A 13807-nucleotide genomic window follows, 5' to 3' on the forward strand; every position below is an offset into this window, starting at 1 on the left:
TCTAAGAATAGAACTGACAAAAGGCAAGCATAGCATTGAAAAAAACAACAGGGTGTGCAAAAATTCAGGAAGGACCTCCCTACAATGAGCTTCAAGGATCCTTGAGCATTAATCACTATGTTTTAAGGGAATGCAAACTGTCAATTAGTCCCACAAATTTGTTAACTGGAAGTCAGTTAAGACAAATTCTACTATACTGACTTTACTTGATAGTTTATACGTCTGTGTGCATGCATGCTCAGCCGCTCAGTGGTGTCCAACTGTGACCCCATAGACTGCAGCCCACCAAACTCCTCTCTTCATGAGATATTCCTGGCACAAATACAGGAATAGATTGTCATGTATGTCTGAGTCCCAATCTAAACCATGGCTGCTGTGAGGAAAGGAGGCTATTTTTAAAATTCATCTTTGCATGTCTAACATAGTGCTGGATTACTACAAATGCTTAATAACTTTTGGCTAAATTAATGAACATGTTAGAATGGGCCAGTATCTGAATAAATCACCTCTTGGAGTTGCCCTATATTCTTAACTCACATGCTGCCAAATTTTAAAACCTGTTGTAAGTAGTGTCATTGAAATTATCAAAAACTTCATTAAAAAAAAACCCCTCATAACAGGGATGATCACAAGACCATTTCTGAAAACAGTATTAGAGTTGAAATATAGTACATATGTGATATATTCTGGCCCAGTGATTGTAGGCATTCAGAATAAATGTCCTTATTTAGAAATCCAAGCAAGGACAATCGCTAGGGGAAATCTGTCCTCCTAGCAGTCATTTCAGAATATTAGGCAATTTGAAATATGATCTTTTGAATTATCCATTTGAGTCTTAACAATTTATCCATTCTTTGTTTTTTCAATATCTGTTTCATATTTCAATTTCTTGTGTTTACTCCTCAGGCTCTTGGAAGCATACACCAACTTTAATACACTCCTTCTGTGACAGGCATTTCATATACTGTACAATCAAAGCTTTCTAAGTCTGTTCTATAACTGTTGATTTGTTGATTGGGGTTTAACCTTCCCTTCTAAAAGAAGGCTTCCAAGAAGCAGAATTCTTTGTAGAGTCACAGTTTATGAGAGTGTTACATTCCCTACTTCACGCTGTTTATCAGGTGGATGTGATGGCAATACTCAAAGATGATCAGAAAAGATAAACACAGGTTAATATGAAATCATAGTTCAAATCCTTGAACAGGGCAAAGATATACAGCTAGTCAATATTATAAAAACTAAACCACAGTTATCCCTCAGGATCTGTTGACACACTTACCCATGGATTCCAAAATGCACAGATGTTCAAGCCCCTTATATAAAATGACTCAGTGGATATTGACTCTCCATATCCACAGGTTCCGCATGTGGATACAGAGGGCCAACTGTAGAATAGTTTAATCAAGGCTATTCTCTCAAATCAGTATCCCTCCAAATGTGGTTCAGAGGCCCGAAAGTGACACTGAGACTAATCTATTTTCATAATGATAGTTACATTACATGCCTTTTTCACTTTCATTTTCACGCTACATTCACAAGTATATAGGGTTTAGAAAGTTATTAATAGAGCTTCAGATTCCACACTCAAACTAACCTTCAGGAGACTAATACCTGCCTGCTGCTGCTGCTGCTGCTACTGCTGCTGCTAAGCCGCTTCAGTCGTGTCTGACTCTGTGCGACCCCATAGATGGCAGCCCACCAGGCTCTGCCACCCCTGGGATTCTCCAGGCAAGAACACTGGAGTGGGTTGCCATTTCCTTCTCCAGTGCATGAAAGTGAAAAGTGAAAGTGAAGTCGCTCAGTCGTGTCCAGCTCTTTGCGATCCCATGGACTGCAGTCTACCAGGCTCCTCCGTCTATGGGATTTTCCACACAAGAGTACTGGAGTAGGGTGTCATTGCCTTCTCCAGTATATATATATATATATATATATAATAAAAATGTCTGTCATTATATGACCATTTCTAGCAAAACAATATGTTACAACAGAATGCAAAACCTGATATGAGAGTTGAGCTAACTGTTATAGTATTAAGTCACATTAAAAAGACTGACAAAATATAAAATAGTGCACTCTTCTCATTTGTGTTTTCTTCTCTTGGGAAATATAATTACCTTTTATAAAAATAAGTTATTTATATTCATTAAATGATTTGATATTTTTAAAAAGTTATATTCATTTAAATGTATTGATATTTTTAAAAATTAAAAATTGATATTGATATTTTAAAAATTGATAATTATCTTTTATAAAATAATTTATATTCATTTAAATGTATTGATATTTTAAAAAAATAATAAATACTATATATTTTTCTTCAGTTTTCACTTCTATCATGGTTAATATTAATATCTGCATGTATTAGTGTGCTCAATATCTCAGCAAATTTGGAAAATGCAGCAGTGGCCACAAGACTGGAAAAGATCAGTTTTCATTATGATCCCAAAGAAGGGCAATGCCAAAGAATGTTCAAACTATGGCACAATTGTACTAATTTCACATGCTACTAATGTAATGCTCAAAATCCTTCAAACTAGGTGCCAGCAGTATGTAAACTGAGAACTTACAGATGTACAAGCTGGATTTAGAAAAGGCAAAGGAACAAGAGATCAAATTGCCAACATCCATTAGATCACAGAAAAAAGAAGGGAATTCAGAAAAACATCTACTTCTGCTTCACTGACTACACTAAAGCTTTTAACTGTGTGAATCACAACAAACTGGAAAATCCTTCAAAATATGGGAATACCAGACCGCCTTATCGGTCTTCTGAGAAACCTGTATGCAGATTAAGAAGCAAGAGTTAGAACCTGACATGGAACAATAGCCTGGTTCCAAATTGGGAAAGGAGTACATCAAGGCTGTATATTGTCACCCTGCTTATTTAACTTATACAGAGTGCATTACGTGAAATGCCAGGCTGGATGAAGCACAAGCTGGAATAAAAGTTTCTACAAGAAATATCAACAACCTCACATATGCAGAAGGTAGCACCCTAATAACAAAAGTGAAGAAGAGCTAAAGAGCCTCTTGATGATTGTGAAAAAAGAGTAGAAAAGCTGACTTAAAACTCAACAATCAAAAATCTAAGTTCATGGCATCTGGTCACATTCAGTTCAGTTCAGTCGTTCAGTCAGGTCCGACTCTTTGCGACCACATGAATCGCAGTACACCAGGCCTCCATGTCCATCACTAACTCCCAGAGTTTACTCAGACTCATGTCCATTGAGTCCCTGATGCTATCCAACCATCTCATCCTCTGTCATCCCCTTCTCCTCCTGCCCTCAATCTTTCCTAGCATCAGGGTCTTTTCAAATGAGTCAGCTCTTCGCATCAGGTGGCCAAAATATTGGAGTTTCAGCTTTAACACCAGTCCTTCCAAATTACTTCATGACAAATAGAAGGGGAAAAAAGTGGAAGCAGTGACAGATTTTATTTTCTTGGGCTCCAAAGTCACTGCAAACGGTGACTGCAACCATGAAATTAAAAGACATTTGCTTCTTGGAAGAAAAGCTCTGACAAACCTAGACAGCACATTAAAAAATAGAGACATCACTTTGCTGACAAAGCAGTCACGTACAGATGTGATTGTTGGACCATAAAGAGTGCTGAGGAATTGATGCTTTTGATTTGTGATGCTGGAGAAGACTTTTGAGAGTTCCTTGGACAACAAGGAGATCAAACCAGTCAATCCTTAAGGAAATCAACTCTGAATATTCATTAGTAGCATTGATGCTGAAGCTGAAGCACCAATACTTTGGTTACCTCACGGAAAGAGCAGATTCATTGGAAAAGACCCTGATGCTGGGAAAGATTGAGGGTAGGGGGAGAAGGGACGACAGACGATGAGATGGTTGAATGGCATTACCGACTCAATGAACATGAGTTTGAGCAAGTTCCTGAAGATAGTGAAGGTCAGGGAACCCTGGTGTGCTGCAGTCCATGGGGTTGCAACGAGTCAGTCAGACATGACTTGATGAATGAATAACAACTCACATAAACAAAAAGCTCTTTTCTTTGGAGTGTTCAGTACTAATAAATGCAAATAGGTCTTTAGAACAAAATACTTTGAAACATTTACTCTAAGATCTGAAAATAATCATACTATATATTTTTATCTGACAGTCTTCTTTTCCTAAAATAACTTACAAAGAAAACAAATGAGCTTGAAAAAACACTGAAAAACCCCTTTCTATCCTGTTTGGAATTGGTCCATTTTGAAATAGAAAAGGTAAAATCTCATTTCTAAGTGACATTAATTTGTTGTGTAGCTACAGTATGAAACAGATTCTATCAGACACTACAAAAAAAAGTTCAGTTTTTGCATAGTTATGCATAACTCTTCAGTTTCTGAAGTAAAAAGATTTTAATTGACTTTTGAAAAGCTATTACCTATTAACATAACAATGACAGTGACTAAGTTCCCAAGAAAAAATGAAAAAGACAAAACAATCTCTAATTTAAGTAATGTAAGTTTTTTTCTCAACTTGCACAGTAGAATAAAACATAATCACCATGTAAACTATGAGATATTTTGCTCCAAAATATGTATGTATCCATTGCATCTGTATTGCATCTGCACAAATAATTATTTTTATGCCATACCTTAAAGTTCTCTCTTTCTCACACATACACACATTCATGCTTTTGTGTATCAGTTTAAGAATCAGAATTTATATCAAAGTCATCTAACTTAAAATAAATTAGTAAGAGTTTCCAAATACCTATGCTACTTGATTTTCATTTGCTGGGGTACCAAGAGATATTGAAACAATTGTGCAAAAATCTCTGCTATATAAAAGCTGTAATACCCTCTTAGCTCATTATAATTTAAATGTTAAATGCTCCATTATAGAGGTAAATTGGGTTTAAAATAGAATTTTTCAAGCAGAAGAGCAAAAAATGTAAGGTCAAACAGAGTGAGGAACCAGAGCTTCAAATTGTGGTATAAAACTTGTTAGGGCATGGATTGATCTATTGATATACTAAGAAAGTCAGACCCTCTGACATGCCCTATAGAGAGTAAATATACTGAACTGGAACAAAAATTATATGAAACAGCTGTTAAGTGACAGAAGAAATGTGCGTTGGACCACTGGCTTGTCATAAATATTGCACTCTTAATCAGAAAGCATCTGTCTTTTCATTTTCTTTTCAGTAATCTCTGCATTGTATTTAATCTGTGCAAAATGCTTCTTCTAACAGGTGCAACGATGTTTACAAAGTGAAAACCTTATTTAAATGAAGTTTACAACTAGAGACGTTTCAATTAACAAGGTGATAGCTTATGAGGTGGAATAATTCTAACATTTGGCAAAGCCACAGATTGCTTTTCATTTGTGAAATTTAACTATTGTAAAATTAGAGTATAGATGTTAAGAAAAGCTGAAAGATGAAAGGTATTTCAAGCAATCTATGAAATATATGAACATCCAGAGAAACTACAGGGAAAACTTACTGGTGGGAATAGGGATAGTATGAAATATTGGGAGTATTTATTATAAAATGTTATATTTCGTTAAAAAATGTTAGAACTAATAATGTTCAATATCTTCCCCAAAAGTGGTCTACCACACTAGTCTACTTTCTACAGGTAGTTTTTCTCTTATTATCACTACTTACTTGTGGAAATTGAATATAATAGATTCATGGTCAATCTTGCTAGATTAAAAATCCTGTCAGAAATTCTAGACTTGCATTATAATCACCTAAATAAATTATAAATAAATAATTTCTTTAAAAACATGAGTATAATGTTAGCATACTTAGAATGCATATACAATTTTAAAGTGAAAGGGACTATAGCTTTAACTGCTTTTACTTAAAATGCAAAGATACTGAGCACAAAGATAACAAACTCAGTTTCTACAGCCTCCAGACAGGTAATAGAGGTGATAGGAGTCTGGTGAAACATGTGGCCCTTTAGGCTGTTGGATCATTCATTTCCTAAATTTTGGTAGAAAGATGTGTTGAAGAAATATGCTTAATATTGTAATTGTAATGCACAATTTAGCCAATTGTTTCCATGGAAAAAGGAATCCATTGCTTCCAGAAATTCAAGTTTTCAATAAAGCTCAGAACAAACAAAAGATATCTGTGGACTAGATCTTTCCCTTGGGCTACAAATTTGCAAACTTTAATGTAATAGTTGAGGATTATTGTAATAGTTGAGGATTACTGTTAAAGAGATCTAGATAAACTTCTATCCTGGCCATTTATTAGCTTTATGATCTTGGATAAGCTACTTGATTTTAAGCTCCATTTCATCCTCAGCAAAAAAAAAAAAAAAAGCCAGTAATAAAAGGTGACTCATAGGGATATTGTAAATGATAAATGAGATAAAGTAATATACCTCAGTTGCTAAGTTGCATCCAACTCTTTGCAACCTCATGGACAGTAGCCTGTCAAGCTCCTTTGTCCATGGAATTTTCCAAGCAAAAATAGTGTAGTGGATTGCCATTTCCTTCTACAAGGTAATTTACAATATTTCCTATGTAGAACTATTTAGCAAAGCAAGTATTCAATAAGTGGTAGACATTACATATTATATTACACATATAGTATATTATGCAATACATAAACATAATATATATTTTATCTTCATTGCATGGGAAAAGCTCTAATTTCCTTATCTGCTTTTACTAATTGACACAGGATAAATATTCTTTAAAGCATGGATAAAGTCTTTCAATGTTTATAATTCCTCTTAATAACTGCATACAAATATTTATTATAGGTTAACACAGAAAGCAAAGGCTATTATCTGTTCTTTGGACAGTTCACCATACAAAATTGTCTCATCTCAAGCTTTCACATTTTGTAAGGGACAAATCCATTAAATTTTTTTCTCACACTAAAGCAATATAAACAAGGTCATCAGTTATAAAACACAGAAGATTCTCTTTTAATTACTTTTTTTGGAGACAAATACAGTAGAAAATATTTTGATGATGGGAGTTAGACATTCTGTGTATAATCTGAAAAACTGATTAGCTCATTCAGACTAATCCAGTTCTAGGGGATAAACTTTAGCCTGAGGTTTTTGTTGTTTAGTCCCTAAGTCCTGTTGGACTCATTTGCCACCCCATGTAGCCTGTGAATTATCCTGGGGAGTTTCACATTATAATCATAACTTCAGAGAACTTGGGCTTCCCCGGTGGCTTGGATTGTAAAGAATCTGCCTGTAATACGGAAGACTCAAGTTCAATCCCTGGGGTGGGAAGATCTCCTGGAAAAGGGAATAGCAACCCAATCCAATATTCTTGCCTGGAGAACTCCATGGAGAGAGGAGCCTGATGGGCTACAGTCCATGGGGTTGCAAAGAGTCAGACATGACCGAGAGACGAACGCCTAACCTCAGAGAACTTCACTGGGACCTGTTTCCAAATTTCCTCCCATTACGCCCTCAAATCTTCCAACTCATCATAACCCACCTAGTCAGCCTTAGAAGTATGCTTTTCTTAATGATTAGGAAACTCCTCCCTCCCACTAATATCTTATCAAAAAAGTTTTGAAACTCCCCCAATAATGTGCAAGTCAGATAATAATAATTCCGATGGTAGCTATGGGTAATGAAGCCTTACTATATACTTAATGTTAGCCAAGTCTCTTACATGCATGGTAAGCATTTAATCTTTACCAGGGCTCTATAGAGGCTTCCCTCGTGGCTCAGTGGTAAAGAATCTGCCTGTCAAGCAGGAGACGTGAGTTCCATCTTCGAGTCAAAAAGATCCCTTGGAGAAGGAAATGGCAACTCACTCCAGTACTCCTGCCTGGAGAAGCCGGTGAACAGAGGAGCCTGGTAGGCTACAGTCCCTGGGGTTTCAAAAGAGTTGGACACAACTTTGCAACTAAACAATTGCACTATAGATTCTGTATATATACTAAGGTTCCCTCATCTATAAAAAACAGTTCTTAAAAAAGTTAAATCATGTCTAGAACTTGAATCCAAAGTCAAAGTGAAAGTTGCTCAGTTGTATCCGATTCTTTGTAGCCCCATGCACTATACAGTCCATGGAATTCTCCAAGCCAGAATACTGGAGTGGGTAGGCTTCCTCTTCTCCAGGGGATCTTCTCAACCCAGGGATGGAACCATGGTCTCCTGCATTGCAGGCAGACTCTTTACCAACTGGGCTATCAGGGAAGCCCCCAAAGACAAGTACAGTCTCATTACTAAGGCTATACTATATTGCCTCTCTAAATTCTTGGCTTAAACTCAACCAACATGAATTAAACATATATTGAATAAAAGCTTTCTTTCAACATGCTAACATGACAGGAGCTGGATGGGCTGGGATGGGATGGAGGAAGATAAAAAGATGTTAAAATGTGTCAACTAGGAAAATTTAAAAATGAGTTAATTTCTTAATACATCAATTTCATTAAAGTATATATACTAGGCTTGGTATGAGAAAAGATACCTCTAAACATGTACCCCATTTTCAAATAGCAATAGCACATGAAAATTTAATTTTAAACAGCATAAATCACAGTGATTGCTTTTCTACTACCCAAGAATTCATATACAATAGGAGTCATCCAGAATTTCTCCCTCCAAGAATATAAGTTGTTAGTGATTGTTTGTAAGTGTCTACTGGTGGGTGAGATGGTAAAGAATCCGCCTGAAATGCAGGCACCCAGGATTCTATCCCTGGGTTGGGAAAACCCTCTGGAGAAGGGAACAGCTATTCACTCCAGTATTCTTGCCTGGGGAATCCCATGGACAGAGGCGCCTGATAGGCTACAGTCCATGGGGTTGCAAAGTCAAACAAAAATGAGGCCTAATACACACACAGACACACACTGAGGAAATGAAGGTGAGGGTAGAGGTCTGCAGAGAAACACAAAGATCACTTTAGCGAAAAACTATCAGACATTAAGAGATTGCATATCTGATACTGAGCCTATAAAAATACAATTTAGATACAATTTTTTAGGAACATCTGTAACTGAAAAACAAACAAGGTTTCATTTTCCAGCCACTGTTGTGTTAATGAAATAATTACTTCAAGAAAGCCACCCCAGAGGCTTTCAAATACCTCCCAGCAAAGAAGAGATACTCTTGTAAAAGAAGGAAAAATCTTTCAGTAGGTTTGGATCTACAGAGCAACAGTTTCCTGTGACATAACTCTGAGAAAGATAAAAAGGCTTAAGGTCCAACATAAGAATGAACACAATTAAGGTGAATCAGGCCTCTGTGACATCCTTTGGGAGAAAACTTCATGTCCTCATAAGAAAAACGTAGCATCTTTTTAGTCAAGGAAACTATTGACAAACTTTGGAAAGCTACTCCACAGACTCACATTTACATACAGCAGGTGAAATGTATTTTCCCTTGGGCAAGGAGAGGAGAATCTATTGCATATGTCATCTGTTTCTGTGAATACTGAAGATTACAATTATGTTTTGATGTTAATCCAACAAGTGCACATTTCTTGTTGAGAAGCAAGCTGCGAAAATGTGAGTGACAGTATAAATCTTTTTAAATTGAATTCAGCACTATTGAAAAGAGCTGATGTTTTCAAATATTCTTACAAAGCCTCTGAACAACAAGAATAATTTTCTAAATGAAGCTACTTTTTAGAGTAACCTACTTGGTAAGCAAGATGAATAGCCAAGATAAAATAAAATCTTGCATGCCTGCTATATATGGTGTGTGTTTTGCATTTCTGTAAGCACTCACCTCTAATGTTTTGATGTCCTCATAAGTAAACCTCACGGTGGGAACTCCAAGATGGTTGATGAAGTAATCAGCATCATCCTGTATCTGCTCAGAACTGATATTGGTTTTGGGGCACTGATCTCTTCTGGGACAATTGAACTTATTTTTCTGAAAAACATAATTTAAATTGTTAGCACACACTATACTTCTTAGGTCATTCCTAAACCAATGCTATTTGAAACATGGGCCAATATGAGCAGTGTCTCTGGCCAGTATGAGCAGGATCAATGACACCCAGGAACTTATTTGAAATATGAACTACAAATGCTTAGACTACAACAATACCCTCCCAAATGGGAACCTTTGAGAACGAAGACCAGAAATCTTTGTACCAACATTCTTCTATGAGGTTCATGCTCACTGGAGAGTGACTTTAGCACTGGCCTAGATCAAGCTTTGCCTGTTGTTGTTGCTGCAAAAGCATTTGAATTATGCTGTTGCTGCTAAGTCATTCCAGTCATGTCCAACTCTTTAAGACCCCATGCCCTGTCCTGCCAGGCTCCTCTGTCCAAGGGATTCTCCAGGCAAGAATACTGAAATGGGTTGCCATGCCCTCCTCCAGGGGATCTTGACCCATGGATCGAACCCACAGCTCTTATGTCTCCTGCACTGGTAGCCGAATTCTGTACACTGGTATCAACCAGGCTTCCTTGGAAACTCAGCTGGTAAAGAATTGCCTGTAATGCAGGAGACTCTGGTTCCATTCCTGGGTCAGGAAGATACCCTGAAGAAGGGATAGAGAAACCACTCCAGTACTCTCAGGCTTCCCTGGTAGCTCAGACAGTAAAGAATCTGCCAGCAATGTGGGATAGCTGGGTTTGATCCCTGGATTGGGAAGATCTCCTGGAGAAGGGAATGGCTACCCACTCTGATATTCTTGCCTAGAGAATTCCATGGACAGAGGAGCCTGGCAGGCTACTGTCCATGGGATGGCAAAGAATTGGATACCACTGATTAACTTTCATTTTTACCTGGGAATAGATTTATTATAAACTTTAATGACTCATTAAAAGAGAATGTAGAATCCCTCAAAGGTTTAATTTTGTCTTTTTAAAAAAGTTTTCAGAAAATTTAAAGGATGGTCTCAGTTCAATTCAGTTCAGTTGCTCAGTTGTGTCCGGCTCTTTGCGACCCCATGAACTGCAGCACACCAGGCCTCCCTGTCCATCACCAACTCCCGGAGTTCACCCAAACTCATGTCCATTGTGTCCGTGATGCCATCCAGCCATCTCATCCTCTGTTGTCCCCTCCTCCTCCTGCCCTCAATCTTTCCCAGCATCAGGGTCTTTTCCAATGAGTCAGCTCTTCACATCAGGTGGCCAAAGTATTGGAGTTTCAGCTTCAAAATCAGTCCCTCCAGTGAGCACCCAGGACTGATCTCCTTCAGAATGGACTGGTTGGATCTCCTTGCAGTCCAAGGGACTCTCAAGAGTCTTCTCCAACACCACAGTTCAAAAGCATCAGGTAGGATATAATTCTATTTTTAAAATGCTTTTTTGGAAAACCACAGAAAATAAAGTTCCTCCATTTCTTATTCAAAAATTATCCCAACATGTCTTATGAGTATATGCCAATTACCAAAACCAAAGAGAATCACAAAGCTGAGTGCAACCTCTAGGGAAATAAAAAATGATGGACTATTATTTCTTAAACTAAGAGTTGTCTAACATGTAAAATAAATGACAGTAACTTTATAAAAATAAAACAAACAAAAAAATCAAAATCCAGTTAAATAAGGGTTCCTGTAACTATTAAGATCTAAAATGTCTTCTTCAAAAAATTTCCAAAAATCTAGAATATTTATGTGATGCTGTTGTCTCAAATATGAAATGTGGAAGAATATCAGTCTCTTCACCAGGAATCATGAGGGGAGTGAGATGACAGTGTGAGAATATCACATATAATGAGGCAAAAAGTATGTATTTGGTGAAAATTTGCCATTGAATCAGCACATAGACTCCTCAATCCCTTCCTATGTTTCTTTGGCATGATATAATTTCGGAACCACTCTTAAATATAACCTATCAAAAGATTTAGAAGCATGTATTTTAATATTCAGAAACTGAGTTATTCCAACTTTTTTCAGCTACAGTGCTAGATCCTTCAAACATATAATAATGTTTCAATACTTATCTATTTTTTTGAGGTACTAATACAGGGAGGGGACATATGTACACCTATGGTTAATTCATGTTGATATATGACAGAAATCATACCAATATTATAAACTAATCAATGAAAAATAAATAGATATCAAAAAACATTTGCAACAAACTTTAGATCAATTAAAATGGAAAATTGGTGTAAGGATTTATAAACTAGGCAAGGTTTCAGATTCACTTCATTTACAAATATCTTGGGTAATTAGATAGCACCAGGTGGTGCTATGGGTGAAGAATCCACCTGCCAATGCATGAGAACTGAGAGAGGCAGGTTCCATCCCTGGGTTGGGAGGATCCCTCTGCAGGAGGAAACGGTGACCCACTCCAGTATTCTTGCCTCAAAAATCCCATGGTTCCTGAGGAACCACAGGAGCCTGGCAGCTACAAAGAGTTGGACACGACTGAGCAAAACAGCTAACCACTAAGCACTAGGTAACTAAATATTTGGGGATAAAAAGTAACGCGTGTTCTAGTATACGGTGTAATGAGAGACCTAATGCTTTTATGGTGACCTCCCCACCACACACACCCCCCGAGTCTTTCCTTTAAAAGCTTAGTTTTCTGAAAAGATAATTAACCCTCTTTCACTTCTCCATACACTCCTGGGGCCAAGACTCCTTGAGTTTTAATACCAACTAGGAGACTTTAAGGAATATCTAAAGAAGAGCTACCCTTAAGTACTGGAACATGAAAAGCAAAGAGACCACTTAATATCATGTAAGAAATCCCAAGTATTTCTGAGATATCCAGGTAACTATTAAGGTAATTGTTGCACCAGAATAGACTTTTTTCTAATTGAATTTCATTGTACTGAGCGGTCAAGACACTCAGCAGTGTCCCGTGACTAGTGTCTTAGAGTTTGGCTGCTTTGCTCATTCAAATGTCCTGAGTGGTGACTGGAGGCATTTGAATTTGTGAAACCTAAGTTGTTGCACCCTTTTATGTTATTAATAGGCTTTGATGGAATCTAGTCTCTTTCCAGACTCTAGCTAATAAAACTAAAATTTATTTTTTAAGTGATCTACTTTCCCTTTCTGCAGCAACATCTACATCTCTTTGAGATAGCACATGTACCCTACTCATCATCAATGAAAATATAGGTTTGGTCTTTGTTTCATTTTGTATACATAATTCTTACATCCACTCTAAACGTTATCCATGCTCCTTAGACAGAATTTTTTCTAAACGGGCATGGATAAAAATTGACATCTTTCAATTCCATGAGCTGTCTGTAAAATTGTTTTTAATTAATGTTTTAAAAATAATAGTGGTTTTAAATGTTGATATCACTTTTACTCAGTTATCATTGTTATAGTTTCCCTCTCACAAAAAGTAATAATTTCCCATATATGCAAGTTCCCCAAATGGGAGAAATGATCAATTCCAACCAATATTTACGTCCTTTGTTTTATCTAACAGTTGCTTGAAGCACAATTCTTATTTTGCCTCAGTCTTTTACTGAACCCAAGCATTCATCCCAAAACCAGAACAGATTCTGTAGTCTTTCTGTTTTTTCCATGGCTAATCCCATTGCATAGCTTTAATATTTTCATTGCAGTCTATTTCTGTCATCTCTTCTAGCTACATCATTGCTTTCATGTTTTGTGTTTTTCAGGCAAATAAAACAAGTAATATCCAGCCTTCAGGATCACATTTCTTAAAATACTTCTGCATCCTTTCCCCTACTCTGGCTTGCTTTATTTCACTCATCTATTGAAAAGTCTACATCTTTTCCCTAAATGTTTGTATTGCCACCTCTGTCACACATAAACTCTTTTGTAAACCAATTCTAAGATGTCAACGGGGTGAATATTATCAGAATTGTTTTTAAATTATGTTTTGACAGTTAAGATCTCTTAAATCACATCTCTGGTTCTAATATGGACTATTTAGGTAGGGAGAACAGGGTGCAGAATAATAGGCT

The 13807-nt window shown here is 36.8% G+C and overlaps 1 protein-coding gene across 2 annotated transcripts in view; it reads right to left on the reverse strand.

Annotated features, from left to right (window-relative positions):
- Nucleotides 1–13807, reverse strand: part of NAALADL2 (N-acetylated alpha-linked acidic dipeptidase like 2) — a 1154148-nt gene that overhangs the window by 289198 nt on the left and 851143 nt on the right. For both annotated transcript variants that reach the window (XM_055569014.1, XM_055569015.1), the window contains exon 10: nt 9683–9829. In XM_055569014.1, coding sequence (XP_055424989.1) covers nt 9683–9829 — 147 coding nt within the window. The remainder of the gene's footprint in view (nt 1–9682; nt 9830–13807) is intronic.

The sequence above is a fragment of the Bubalus kerabau genome, chromosome 2 (assembly GCF_029407905.1).
Source record: "Bubalus kerabau isolate K-KA32 ecotype Philippines breed swamp buffalo chromosome 2, PCC_UOA_SB_1v2, whole genome shotgun sequence".
In the NCBI taxonomy this organism is placed as follows: domain Eukaryota; kingdom Metazoa; phylum Chordata; class Mammalia; order Artiodactyla; family Bovidae; genus Bubalus; species Bubalus kerabau.